Source organism: Hemiscyllium ocellatum, chromosome 29 (genome assembly GCF_020745735.1).
Source record: "Hemiscyllium ocellatum isolate sHemOce1 chromosome 29, sHemOce1.pat.X.cur, whole genome shotgun sequence".
In the NCBI taxonomy this organism is placed as follows: Eukaryota; Metazoa; Chordata; class Chondrichthyes; order Orectolobiformes; family Hemiscylliidae; genus Hemiscyllium; species Hemiscyllium ocellatum.
This window is the reverse complement of record NC_083429.1, coordinates 50648284-50660791: the sequence shown is the minus strand read 5'-3', so window position 1 is coordinate 50660791 and position 12508 is coordinate 50648284. Positions and strand designations below refer to the sequence as shown.

The window sequence follows — 12508 nt, the reverse complement described above, 5'->3', positions numbered from 1 at the left end:
CCCATTGATTAATGAATTCTCTTGAAGTGCTGAATGGCTTCCTCCTGCTTCTGTAATTCCATCCTCCTCTATTGTAATTGTTTAACTTGTAAAGCTTAATTATATCGCACGAACATAATTGGAATGGGATTAGGCGTTGCCATGAGATGCAAAGAGGGTGGTGCTGGCAGAATGTTCATATGTTTTTTATAAGTTTCCTTTCTCTTCATTAAGTGCATTTCACCTGAAATTAACTTGCCATGGTGATACCTTAGATCTGGGGTGTAGCCAACGACATGTGGGGGGTAGGTGTTGTTTGAGCTGATGCAAAAAATATCACAACAAACCAATTTGCGCTTAAAGTTCTCAAAATGTGGCAGACCTTTAAGCACAAATTGGTTTGTTGTGAGTTTTCTTTGCGTCAGCTCAAACAACACCTACATGTCGTTGGCCACACCCCGGATCTAAGGTATCACCATGGCAAGTTTCTGTCAATTGTGCATCACTGTGAGATTTCAAGGTGGCTATAACAATTAAACAGTTCTTTTGAGTGCAGAATACTAATTGCACATTTTAGAAACTTTATAAAATATTTACATTTTTAAAAAAAAACTAAGAAACTGACTACTGTACCCCAAAGCGTCAAGCAAGTAGTTCCTGTTGAAGTTAACAGTCATATTTGCTCATTTAAAAATCAGGTTATTCACAGATGATGGATAAACCCTGATTAAAAATTCTTTGGTTTGTGAGCAACACATTTTCAGTAACCAAATTGCACCAAATTTCAACTATTAAATAAATCAAGGAATATTTTTATAGCAAACTTTTTTTTAAAAATTCCTGCCAGATTGTGTTTGTTCACAGCAGGGTGTTTTTTTAAATTTGGCAACATTTGATGAAAACCTGAGAATATATATGTAGATATATATATATGTATATTTTGCAAACCAGGTGCAATCTTGGGTGCATACTGCCACTGGATTGAGCCCCAAGCAGCAATTCTTAAATTGTAATCTTAACTTAATATGCAGCCAGTGCACACACACAGCACAGATTTTAACCCTCAGAAACTATGAGGATCTGAGAAAGTTCCTGAAATAACATAACTTAAGATAATAGTCATGGTCAAGAAAGTTTTGATTATCTTAAGACCGAGTCGAGATCTGTATCATCTAATGATTAATGAATCATTTTTCTCTATATTGACTAAGCAAATACACATTTTATACAATTACCATCTCTCTTTTTCATTAAACATATACAGTACTTTAACGAGCTTTGGGGGAAATCCAATCTCCCCAGTGACAGTCTCTTGGAAAAGCAGCATACATCAGAGGCGCCAACCTCAATCACACCCAGTGTGTGGTCAAAGCCCATCCTTTTCATTAGTTGCTGTTGGCCTGTAAAAGGCAAATACAAGACATCAAATCTGAGGAGAATGTCACTCTATAGCATCAATTTCACCATTATTTAGAAATTGGTCTTATTCTTATGGATTGGCAGTAGGCAGGTCACACAAAACAATATCCAGCAGGTACTCACTATGGTCTGGGCCAATGGTTTCCAAATCTGTCAGTACATGGAACAGAATTGCGTTCCCACAAACATGGACGTTACTGGTGACCTCTGACACAGATCCTGACTCTGGAATTCTGTCTCTCCCTAATTGCCCTGCTTTTGGCTCAGTGTCAAAACTTTGTTTAGTAATGCTCTGTCTTGCCAAATGCATTGGGACATTTTACTGCATTGGAAGGTCTATGAAAATGCGGGCTGTTGTTGTAAATTATGGGACAACAGTGCAATCACCAGGACTCATCTCTTGAAAAAGTCAGGGTCTGGCTCCTCCACCCCAAGCCCTGTTTGAAATCTAATGGTTTCACCTTCTGGTTATCCATTATCTCTGTAACCCTTCATGGTAGAAAACCAACATTTCACATTTACCTATTTGTGGAATTAACAACATAAATAAGAGACATGCTTCCTTTAGATATTAGTGAAGGTCTTCCCTTCATCATGATTTTTGGTCACATATCCATGTCAAGGTTTAATGCTTAAGCAATTTACACAAACACAGAGAATAAAAATTGTTTTGCCTGGGATATGGTATTAAGAGATTAATCATGATTTGACTAAATGATGGAGCAAGGTTGAGGGACTGCATAGCCTTCTCCCTGTTCTGTGTATATCCCCAATTCAAATGTAAAGGGCTTCAGCCTAAGCTGACACTGTAGGGTGACTTTATGAAGTCTCCCAATTTCATCATAAGATAAATTTTTAACCTTATCGTGTGGGCAATACACTGGCAATTTATTCTGAACAGCTAAAGTTGGAGAGTTGTTGAAGTGGAGATAATAAATATTCCTGTTTATGTAATGCTTGATATATCATTGAAAGATATTGAAGGCTTTCGCAAGTATATTCATGTTACTTAAGTAACTTTGACAGCCATTGCACACCACTGAGATGAATGTTGCTTTGTGTTTCAAATTAACCTGGAAAATGTTGAACCAATTTGAACCAACGTATTGAACCTAGAGGAAATCCTCATATTATTCAAACAATGACCCAGATTCTCAAATAACTAAGGGAACAGTTTGATATCCCATCTATAGGAGGCACCATTCATGGCTCAGTACCCTTATTGCTGAGTCAGAAAGTTTACAGTCACTTGGTGGCACAGAACTTGAATATAGCCAAAAAAAAACGTGGCCGGAAGATTTTTTTTCAAGACTCACTCCTAGATGTGGAGGCTAAAATCGGGGTGAAAATTCCCAGTATGGTACTGAGGGTATGCTGCACTGCCAGAAGTTCAACTTCTAAGATGAACCATTAAGATGAGTCCCTCCTGCTGTCTAAGGTGATGTCAAAGATCCCTTGGCACTTCTCAAATAAGAGCAGAGTACTTTTCCGTCAACCAGAATCAGGAACGGTGAAGCCGGCTTTCTGGTTGATGTCCTGTTGCTGTTCGTGAGCATTCGCATGGCATTTCCTACATTATGACAGTGACTATTGTTCGAAATGTATTTCTCTGGTTTGATAGCTGTGTGTGATAAAAGGTTTAAAAGGGAAATACTAATGTGTTTGCAGCCTAGCTTAATGCTGTTGACTCTTAGAAATATGTACATTAACCAATGTACGTAGGGTATTGGTGAGACCACATCTTGAATTCTGTGCACAGATTTGGTCTCCTTCTTATTGGAAGGATGTAAATGCATTCGAGATGGTTCAGAGGAGGTTTATTAGATTAATACCTGGAGTGAGTAGGTTGCCTTGAGGAAAGGTTGGATAAACTGGTCTTGTTTTCCACTGATGTTAAGAAGATTGTGAGTGAGTGATTGAAGTGTAAAAGATCCTGAATAGTTGACAAAGTGGATGTGGAAAGGATGTTTCCCCTTTGTGGATGAGCACAAAACCAGGGCTCAGGATTATAAAATTAAGGGTCACCCTTTTAGGACAGAGATGAGGGGAAATGTTTTCTGTCAGAGTCTCTGTAACTCTGCCTCAGAAGGTAATGGAGTTTGGAGCCATTGGATATTTTTAAGTCACAGGTGAATAGATTGATTTAGTCAGGGGGATTGAGGATTATCAGGGTATGTGGGTACGTGAAATGCAAAACACAAACAGATTGTCCATTATCATTAAATTATTGAATAGTGGAGCAGGCTTGAGGGGCTGAATGGCCAACTTCTGTTTCAACATCTTAGGTTTGCATAGGTACAAGACAAGGGAGTCTGCAATGAGAGCTCTCCAAAGGCTTAACCTAGACTCATTCCTTACTCTCATACCTTATTTATCTAACTCACTGCTGCACACACATCATTACCTCAAGGCCCCATTCATCCATTAACGCCTGTACTCTCAAACCAACACGGGCTTCTCCATAAGACCATAAGACATAGGAGCAGAAATTAGGTCATTCAGCCCATGAAATCTGCTCCACCATTCAATCATGGCTGATAAGTTTCTCAACCCTATCCTCTCGCTTTCTCCCCATAACCCTTGATACTTAAGAACCTATCTATCTCAGTCTTAAATAAACTCAATGACCTGGCCTCCACAGCCTTCTGTGGCAATGAATTCCACAGATTCACCACTCTCTGGCTGAACAAAATTCTCCTTATCCCCATTCTAAAAGATCTTCCCTTTATTCTGAGGCTGTGCCCTTGGGTCTTTGTCTCTCCTACCAATAGAAACATCTTCCCAACATCTACTCTGTCTGGGCCATTCAGTATTCTATATGTTTCAATTAGATTCCCCCTTATCCTTCTAAACTCCATCGAGTGTTAACCTAGAGTTCTCAAACATTCCTCATATGTGAAGCTTTTCATTCCAGGGACCATTCTTGTGAACCTTCTCTGAACATGCTTCAAGGAAGTATATCTTTCCTGAGATATGGGGCCTAAAACTGCACACAATTCTCCAAATGTGACTTGACCAGAGCCTTATAAAGCCTCCGAAGTAATTCCCTGCTTTTATACTTAAGTCCTCTCAAAATAAATGCCATCATATCATTTGCCTTCCTAACCACTGACTCAACTGCATGTTTACCTTGCGAGTCTCTTTGCAGTTTAGACTTTAAATTTTCTCCCCATTTAGAAAATAGTCCATGTCTCTATTCTTCCTACCAAAGTGTACGGTCTCACATGTTCCCATGTTGTACTCCATCTTCTGCCTCTTTGCCCACTCTCCTAACCTGTCCAAATCCTTATGCAGCCACCTCGCCTCCTTAATGCTACCTGTTTCTCTACCTATCTTTGTATTGTCTGTAAATGTAACCAGAATGCCCTCAGTTCCTTCATCTAGATCATTAATGTATAAAGTGAAAATGGAGCTTTGAGAAGATTTGTAGCTCCATGTTGAGGTTCTGGATGTAGGTTTGCTCAGTGAGCTGGAAGGTTCGTTTTCAGACATTTCGTCACCATACTTGGTAACTTCTTCGGTGAGCCTCCGAATGAAGCACTGGTGGTGTAGCCCGCTTTCTATTTATATGTTTGAGTTTCCGAGGGTTGGTGATGCCATTTCCTGTAGTGACATCATTTCATATGGTGATGTCATTTCCTGTTCTTTCTCTTGGGGGTGGTAAATGGGATCCTAGTCAATCCAAAGCAAAAAAACCCTTTGACTTCACCATCACCAACCCTAGGAAACTCAAACGTATAAATAGAAAGCGGGCTACACCATCAATGCTTCATTCAGAGGCTCACTGAAGATGTTGTCCAGTATGGTGATGAAACATCTGAAAAGGAACCTTCCAGCTCAGCGAGCAAACCTACATCCATAAAGTGAAAAATTGTGGTCCCAACACAGGGTATGCTGCGCTGTCAGCATGTGACTTTCAAAATGAGTCATTAAACCAAGATCCCACCTACTGTCTAGGGTGACATAATAGAACCTGAATTTTAAATTGTTCTCCTTGTTTTCAAATCCCGCCACCTCTCAATCTTTATAACTTTCTCTGGCCCACAACCCATGTGTCAGCACAGGCTTGGAGCGTCAAAGGGCCTGTTCCTGTGGTTTAATGTTATTTGATCTTTATTCTAACCCATTGACCTCTGGATGCATCTCCCAGTCTGGCCTTTCTGACTCCCTCTGCTGTCCCATCATCTGACTTCATTCCTATAAACACATCAGGGCATATCCCTACATTACAGATGGTCCTAAACTGTGGGCTCTTATTGTCTGGATTGTTCGTATCGCAAATATTCTTGCCAGTTGCCACAGTAACAAGGATGAGTTGGTACCTCCATCTGTGAGAAGATCCAGTCGGTGAATTGTGTCACCCGGGCATAAACTCCTGGCTTGTTTATCCGAGCGCAGCCAATCCCCCAACTCGTAACTCCCGCCAGGTACCAGGTACCAGATACTTCACATACAAGAGGTCCACCACTGTCACCCTGGTTTAAAGAGAAATAGTTCACAGTGAAATGGAAACTGCTTAGAACACAGACCCACAATCCCAGTGCAAAGCTTTGATTTACCCTCAAAGCACCAGCCAACTTGTTTAATTGGGAATAACAGGAATGTTTATCCTGTGCTGGAATTGTGGAATGTGAGTGCACAGAACTGGAGGAACATTGGGAGGCTTTATTCACTCGTGGGGAATTGGTGCTGGATTAACAGCCATCCTCACTTTCCGAAAACTCATTTCTTAGACCTGGCAAATCAAGGTGTTCTACAAATTGGTCACAGCCATCTCTGATTGGACGGCCCATTCTTTTATGAAGCGAGCTTCAGTTTTGAGCCAAGAATTTCAATGGATCTTCCACTGAAATACTCTGTAAGTATCACCCTCATCTTTGGGTTCAAAGAATGTGCCTTCCTTGCTCCAGAGGTGAGCATCTAGCCTGCAGTGTTGAGTGAGTGCTGCACTGTCGGAGCTGTCTCCTTTATGGTAAAGAAACGAACCAAAGCATCCTCCCAACCAATAACCTCCACCCCCAACCAAGACCACCAACGCCAAACATATACGGAGTCAGCATTTCATTGCATGCCCAACTCTGTGAATGAGACGACCCACTTGCAGCCAGCTCAGGAAATACCTATCGCAATTAGGATCAAGTTACTGCAGATGCTGGAATCTTCATCTGATGAAGAGTCATCTGGAATCGAAATGTTAGCTTGCTCTCTCTCTGTGGATGCTGCTTGACCCACTGTGATTTCCAGCATCTTTTGTTCCTATCACAATCAGTTCGAGGTTATTCAGTTCCTTTGGGATCTTTAAGGCTTACAGAGCAGGAATCCAGACAGTCCATTGATTCTAACCCAGGGTCCCAGAAATGAGTAGACAGATGTTGTGGTTTCTGACAGTCACATACCTGGCAAGAATCGACTCCCCCAGAGAGTCTACCAGCACAGACCATGCGGTCTGTTATTGCTCTGTTGTAAAAGTTTCTCTGGTTGCAGGTCCTCGTGCCAATTATGTTGACTGAAGCTTCCAGAAGTCTGTCAGAGGTCAAACCTGAAATACGTTGCATGAAAGGTTAAGCTCAGGATGTTACAATGGGATTTGTTATTCAGCCACAGTCTCAGAATGACGCGGCCTACAAGGTTTGAAATTTAAACCATAGTTGGGAGGAAGGGGTTCTCAACGACCGTAAGTACTTGTATTTAGGGCCTTTGACATAGCAAAGTATCCCGAGATGCTTCCCATGTAATAGTAAGAGATACTTGGCCCAGCTGACCAAAAGTTTGATCAAAGAAGGTGGACGTTCAGGAGCCATTAAAGGGAGGAGAGAGGTTGAGATGAGAAAAGGTTTAGGAGGGAACTCCGAGCTTAGGGCCCAGGCAACTGGAGGCACAAACACCAATGGTAGCACAATAAACTCAGATACGTACTGAGGAAGTGGAGGATGCAGGTACAATTACAATGCTTAAAAGACATTTGGATGGATACATGATTGGAAAGATTTCAAGACTGGGGACATATTTTTAAGCTGAGAGGAGAGAAATTTTAAAAAGACATAAAAGGCAATTTTTTTGCGCAGAGGGTGGTTCACATGTGGAATGAAGTGGTGGATGTGAGCACAGTTCCCATGTTTAAAAGACACTTAGATAGGTACCTGAATAGTACAGGCTTGGAGGGATATGGGCCAGGAGCAGGCAGGTGGGACTAGTTTAGTTTGGGATTAGGTTCAGCACGGACTGGTTGGACCGAAGAGTCTGTTTCTGTGCTGTATGACTCTATGACTCTCTGGTTCAATGCTTGAGTGTGCTGCATAGGAGGGGTTTTGGAGGAGTGCAGGTTCTCAGGGTGTTAGAGAACTGGAAGTGAAGTTCCGTGCCATCAAGGTGACCAACACTGAGAGCTCTACAAGACAGGGCAGCTTTGTTAATGAAGGATATTGATTAGGCTACTTTTGAAATATTGCGTGCAATTCTAGTCTTCTTCTTATTGGAAGGATATTGTGAAACTTGAAAAGGTTCAGAAAAGATTTACAAGGATGTTACCAGGGTTGGAGGATTTGAGCTATAGGGAAAGGTTGTATAGGCTAGAGCTATTTTCTCTGGAGAGTCGGGGTGACCTTATAGAGGTTTATAAAATCATGAGGGGCATGGATTGGGATAAATAGACAAAATCTTTTCCCTGGGATGGGGGAGGCCAGAAGTAGAGGGCATAAGTTTAGGGTGAGAGGGGAAAGATATAAAAGAGACCTAAGGAGCAACTTTTCCACACAGAGGGTGGTGTGTGTATGGAATGAGCTGCCAGAGGAAGTGGTGGAGAGTGGTACAATTGCAAAATTTAAAAGACATTTGGATGGGTATATGAATCGGAAGAGTTTAGAAGGATATGGGCTGGGCGCTGGCAGGTGGGACTAGATTGGGTTGGGATATCTGCTCAGCATGGACGGGCTGGACTGAAGGGTCTGTTTCCGTGCTATACATCTCTATGACTCTATGACTCGAAGGACAGTATCAGTGTGATTCTGAGTAATGATATCAGTCCAATACATCATGAGATGGGATCAGTTTTACTGGAAATAAGGAATAGCCAGGGATAGAAGTCTCAGCTAGGTGCTGTCCATAGGCTCCTGAAGATTTCTCCCATTAGAGGACAAAGTTTAAATTGGGAAATAATGGCGCCATGCAGGAAAGGCACTACAATTGTCATGAGTGATTTTAATGACTGGTTGAATTAGACGAGCAAAGGTTACATGGAAGAAAAATTTCTAAAACATATCAGCAATTGCTTAATAGAGCAGAAAGTTTTCAAACCTACCCAGAAACATGCTTTTTTAGATCTGGAATTGTGTAATGAGGTAGGAGTATCATGAGATTTCATAAGTTAAGAATCATAACAGTCACAACAATTGTAACTTCAAATTCAGTTTGAGGGAGAGCAACGTGGGGCTCAAACTAGTACTTTCAACTTAAATAACAGCCACTTACTACTGGGGAAATGATAGCCTAGTGGAATTAGCACTGGACAGTTATTCCAGAGACCCATGTAATTTTCTGGGACCCAGTTTTGAATCCCACCATCTGCCATGATAGACAGTGGAATTTGTCTTCAATAAGTATCTGGAATTAAGTGTCTAATGATGACCATGAAACTATTGTTGATTGTTGTGGAAAACCCACTTGGCTTACTAATGTCATTTCGGGAAGGAAACCGCTATCCTTACCTGGTCTGGACCTTTATGTGACTCCAGACCCACAGTAATGTGGTTGACTCTTGACTGCCCTTTGGGATGGGTAATAAATGCAGTTCCCATCTCCCATGAAAAAAACTAAAACTACCCAGGTATAAAGGAAGACCTATCTAAAGTAGACTAAGGGGAAAGTCAGTGGATGAACAGAGGCAGATATTTCATCAGATATTTAATTATACTCAGCAAAATTCATTTCAGTCAAAAAGAATGATTTGATAAGAGGATGAATCAGCTACAAGTTCACAAAGATGGTCAAAGAGAGAATCCAATCAAAAACTAAAGCTTTCAAAGCAACGAAAATGAGAGATGGGCAAGAAGTTTGGAAAGTTTGTGGGATCTAGCAGTAGATGATTAAAATTTAATCATGAAGAAGAAAATTGATGATGAAAGTAAATTGGTAAGAAATATAAAAACAAACAGCAAGAGCTTCTATGGATACATAAGGAAAAACATCGGAGACTTGGTAGATACAACTGGGGAAAATGTGTTGCTGGTTAAAGCACAGCAGGTTAGGCAGCATCTCAGGAATAGGGAATTCGACGTTTCGAGCATAAACCCTTCATCAGGAATGAGAGAGAGTAGCCAAGCAGGCTAAGATAAAAGGTAGGGAGGAGGGACTTGGGGGAGGGGCGATGGAGGTGGGATAGGTGGAAGGAGGTCAAGGTGAGGGTGATAGGCCGGAGTGGGGTGGGGGCGGAGAGGTCAGTAAGGAGATTGCAGGTTAGGAGGGCGGTGCTGAGTTGAGGGAACCGACTGAGACAAGGTGGGGGGAGGGGAAATGAGGAAAATGGAAAAATCTGAATTCATACCTTGTGGTTGGAGGGTTCCCAGGCAGAAGATGAGGCGCTCCTCCTCCAGCCGTCATGTTGTTATGTTCTGCCGGTGGAGGAGTCCAAGGACCTGCATGTCCTCGGTGGAGTGGGAGGGAGAGTTAAAGTGTTGAGCCACGGGGTGGTTGGGTTGGTTGGTCTGGGCGGCCCTGAGGTGTTCTCTGAAGCGTTCCGCAAGTAAGCGGCCTGTCTCCCCAATATAGAGGAGGCCACATCGGGTGCAGTGGATACAATAGATGATGTGTGTGGAGGTACAGGTGAACTTGTGGCGGATCCCTTGGAAGGATCCCTTGGGGCCTTGGAGGGAAGTGAGTGTGGAGGTGTGGGCGCAAGTTTTACATTTCCTGCAGTTGCAGGGGAAGGTGCCGGGGGTGGAGGTTGGGTTGGTGGGGGGTGTGGATCTGACGAGGGAGTCACGAAGGGAGTGGTCCTTGCGGAACGCTGATAGGGGAGGGGAGGGAAATATATCCTTGGTGGTGGGGTCCGTTTGGAGGTGGCGGAAATTACGGCGGATGTATGCGGAGGTTGGTGGTGTGGTAGGTGAGAACCAGTGGGGTTCTGTCTTGGTGGCGGTTGGAGGAGCGGGGCTCAAGGGCGGAGGAGCGGGAAGTGGAGGAGATGCGGTGGAGGGCATCGTCGATCACGTCTGGGGGGAATCTGTGGTCCTTGAAGAAGGAGGCCATCTGGGCTGTGTGGTGTTGGAACTGGTCCAAAATGCACCCGATGTGGCCTCCTCTATATTGGGGAGACAGGCCGCTTACTTGCGGAACGCTTCAGAGAACACCTCTGGGCCGCCCGGACCAACCAACCCAACCACCCCGTGGCTCAACACTTTAACTCTCCCTCCCACTCCACCGAGGACATGCAGGTCCTTGGACTCCTCCACCGGCAGAACATAACTTCACGACGGCTGGAGGAGGAGCGCCTCATCTTCTGCCTGGGAACCCTCCAACCACAAGGTATGAATTCAGATTTCTCCATTTTCCTTATTTCCCCTCCCCCCACCTTGTCTCAGTCGGTTCCCTCAACTCAGCACCGCCCTCCTAACCTGCAATCTCCTTACTGACCTCTCCGCCCCCACCCCACTCCGGCCTATCACCCTCACCTTGACCTCCTTCCACCTATCCCACTTCCATCGCCCCTCCCCCAAGTCCCTCCTCCCTACCTTTTATCTTAGCCTCTCATTCCTGATGAAGGGCTTATGCTCGAAACGTCGAATTCCCTATTCCTGAGATGCTGCCTAACCTGATGTGCTTTAACCAGCAACACATTTTCAGCTGTGATCTCCAGCATCTGCAGACCTCATTTTTTACTCGAAGATACAACTGGGGAATTAACAATGGGGAACAGATAATAGATGGATAATTTGCACCAAAGTTTTGCATTGGTTATATGGTAGAGGACACAATAAACATCCAAAAGAAAACAAATAAGCAAAGTGCAAATGGGAGGAATGATCTTATAACAATCTCTATCATGAGGGACAGTATTTTACAATCTAATAGGACTGACAACAAATCACTGGGATCTATCGGTTTGTATCCAAGGCTTTGAAAGGAAGTAGCTGCAGAGTATTGGAGGCATCAGACAAAATATTTCAGAGTTCAGTGGATCAGAGGGTGACAGTAGATTGGAAAGTAGTGAACGTGACACTCTGGTCAATGAGGCAGGAAGACAGAAAGCAGGAAACTATAGGCCCGTTAGCATAACACCTGTCACTGGGGAAAAGCAAAAGTCTGTTATTAAGGAGGAAATAGCAAGACATTTAGAAAAGTTTAACGCAATTAAAAACAGTCAACATGGTTTTGTGAAAGGGAAACCATGTTTGACAAATTTGCTAGAATTCTTTGAGGATATAACAGGCAGAGTTGATAAAGGAGAGCTGGTAGATGTAGTGTATTTGGATTTTCTGAAGGCATTAAATAAGGTGCCATATAAAAGGTTATTGCACAAGATAGGAGCTCATAGCATTGAAGTTAATGTATTGGCACAGATTGAGATTTGGTTAACACACAGAAGACAGAGTCAGGATTAAATAGTGTCACACAGCAGCTCAGTGGTGAGCACTGCTACATGGCATTGACAGGGACATGGGTTCTATTCTAGCCCTGGGTGACTGTGTGATGTTCTCCCCGTGTCTGTGTGGGTTTCTCCCAGGTGCTCCGGTTTCCTTCCGCAGTCCAAGATGTGCAGGTCGGGTGAATTGGCCATGCTAAGTTGTCCATTCTGTTCAGGGATGCGTAGGCAAGGTGCATTAGTCAAGGGTAAATGTAGAGTAATAGGGTAGGGGACTAAGTCTGGGTGGGACAATCTTTGGAGAGTCAGTGTGAACTTGTTGGGTCAAAAGGCCTATGTCCACACTGTAGGGATTCTATGAATTCTGAAGAGGAAAGGTTAAGAAGATGTTTCCATTAGTGGAAGAATCTCAAAGAATAATGGGACAAACATTTAAAACTGAGATGTGAAGGTATTTCTCCTCCCAGAGGGGAGTGAATATCTAGAATTCCTGATCGCACAGAGTTGTGGAGGCTACATGACTATAGTGCATCT

General features: G+C 43.2%; 1 protein-coding gene across 2 annotated transcripts in view; it reads right to left on the bottom strand.

Moving 5' to 3' along the window:
- Window positions 1-381: 381 nt before the first annotated feature.
- Window positions 382-12508, bottom strand: part of tmprss13a (transmembrane serine protease 13a) — a 54308-nt gene continuing 42181 nt past the window's right edge. For both annotated transcript variants that reach the window (XM_060846988.1, XM_060846989.1), the window contains 3 exons: window positions 6795-6937; window positions 5721-5873; window positions 382-1379 (listed from right to left, as the gene is read on the bottom strand). In XM_060846988.1, coding sequence (XP_060702971.1) covers window positions 1365-1379; window positions 5721-5873; window positions 6795-6937 — 311 coding nt within the window. In that variant the 3' untranslated portion in view covers window positions 382-1364. The remainder of the gene's footprint in view (window positions 1380-5720; window positions 5874-6794; window positions 6938-12508) is intronic.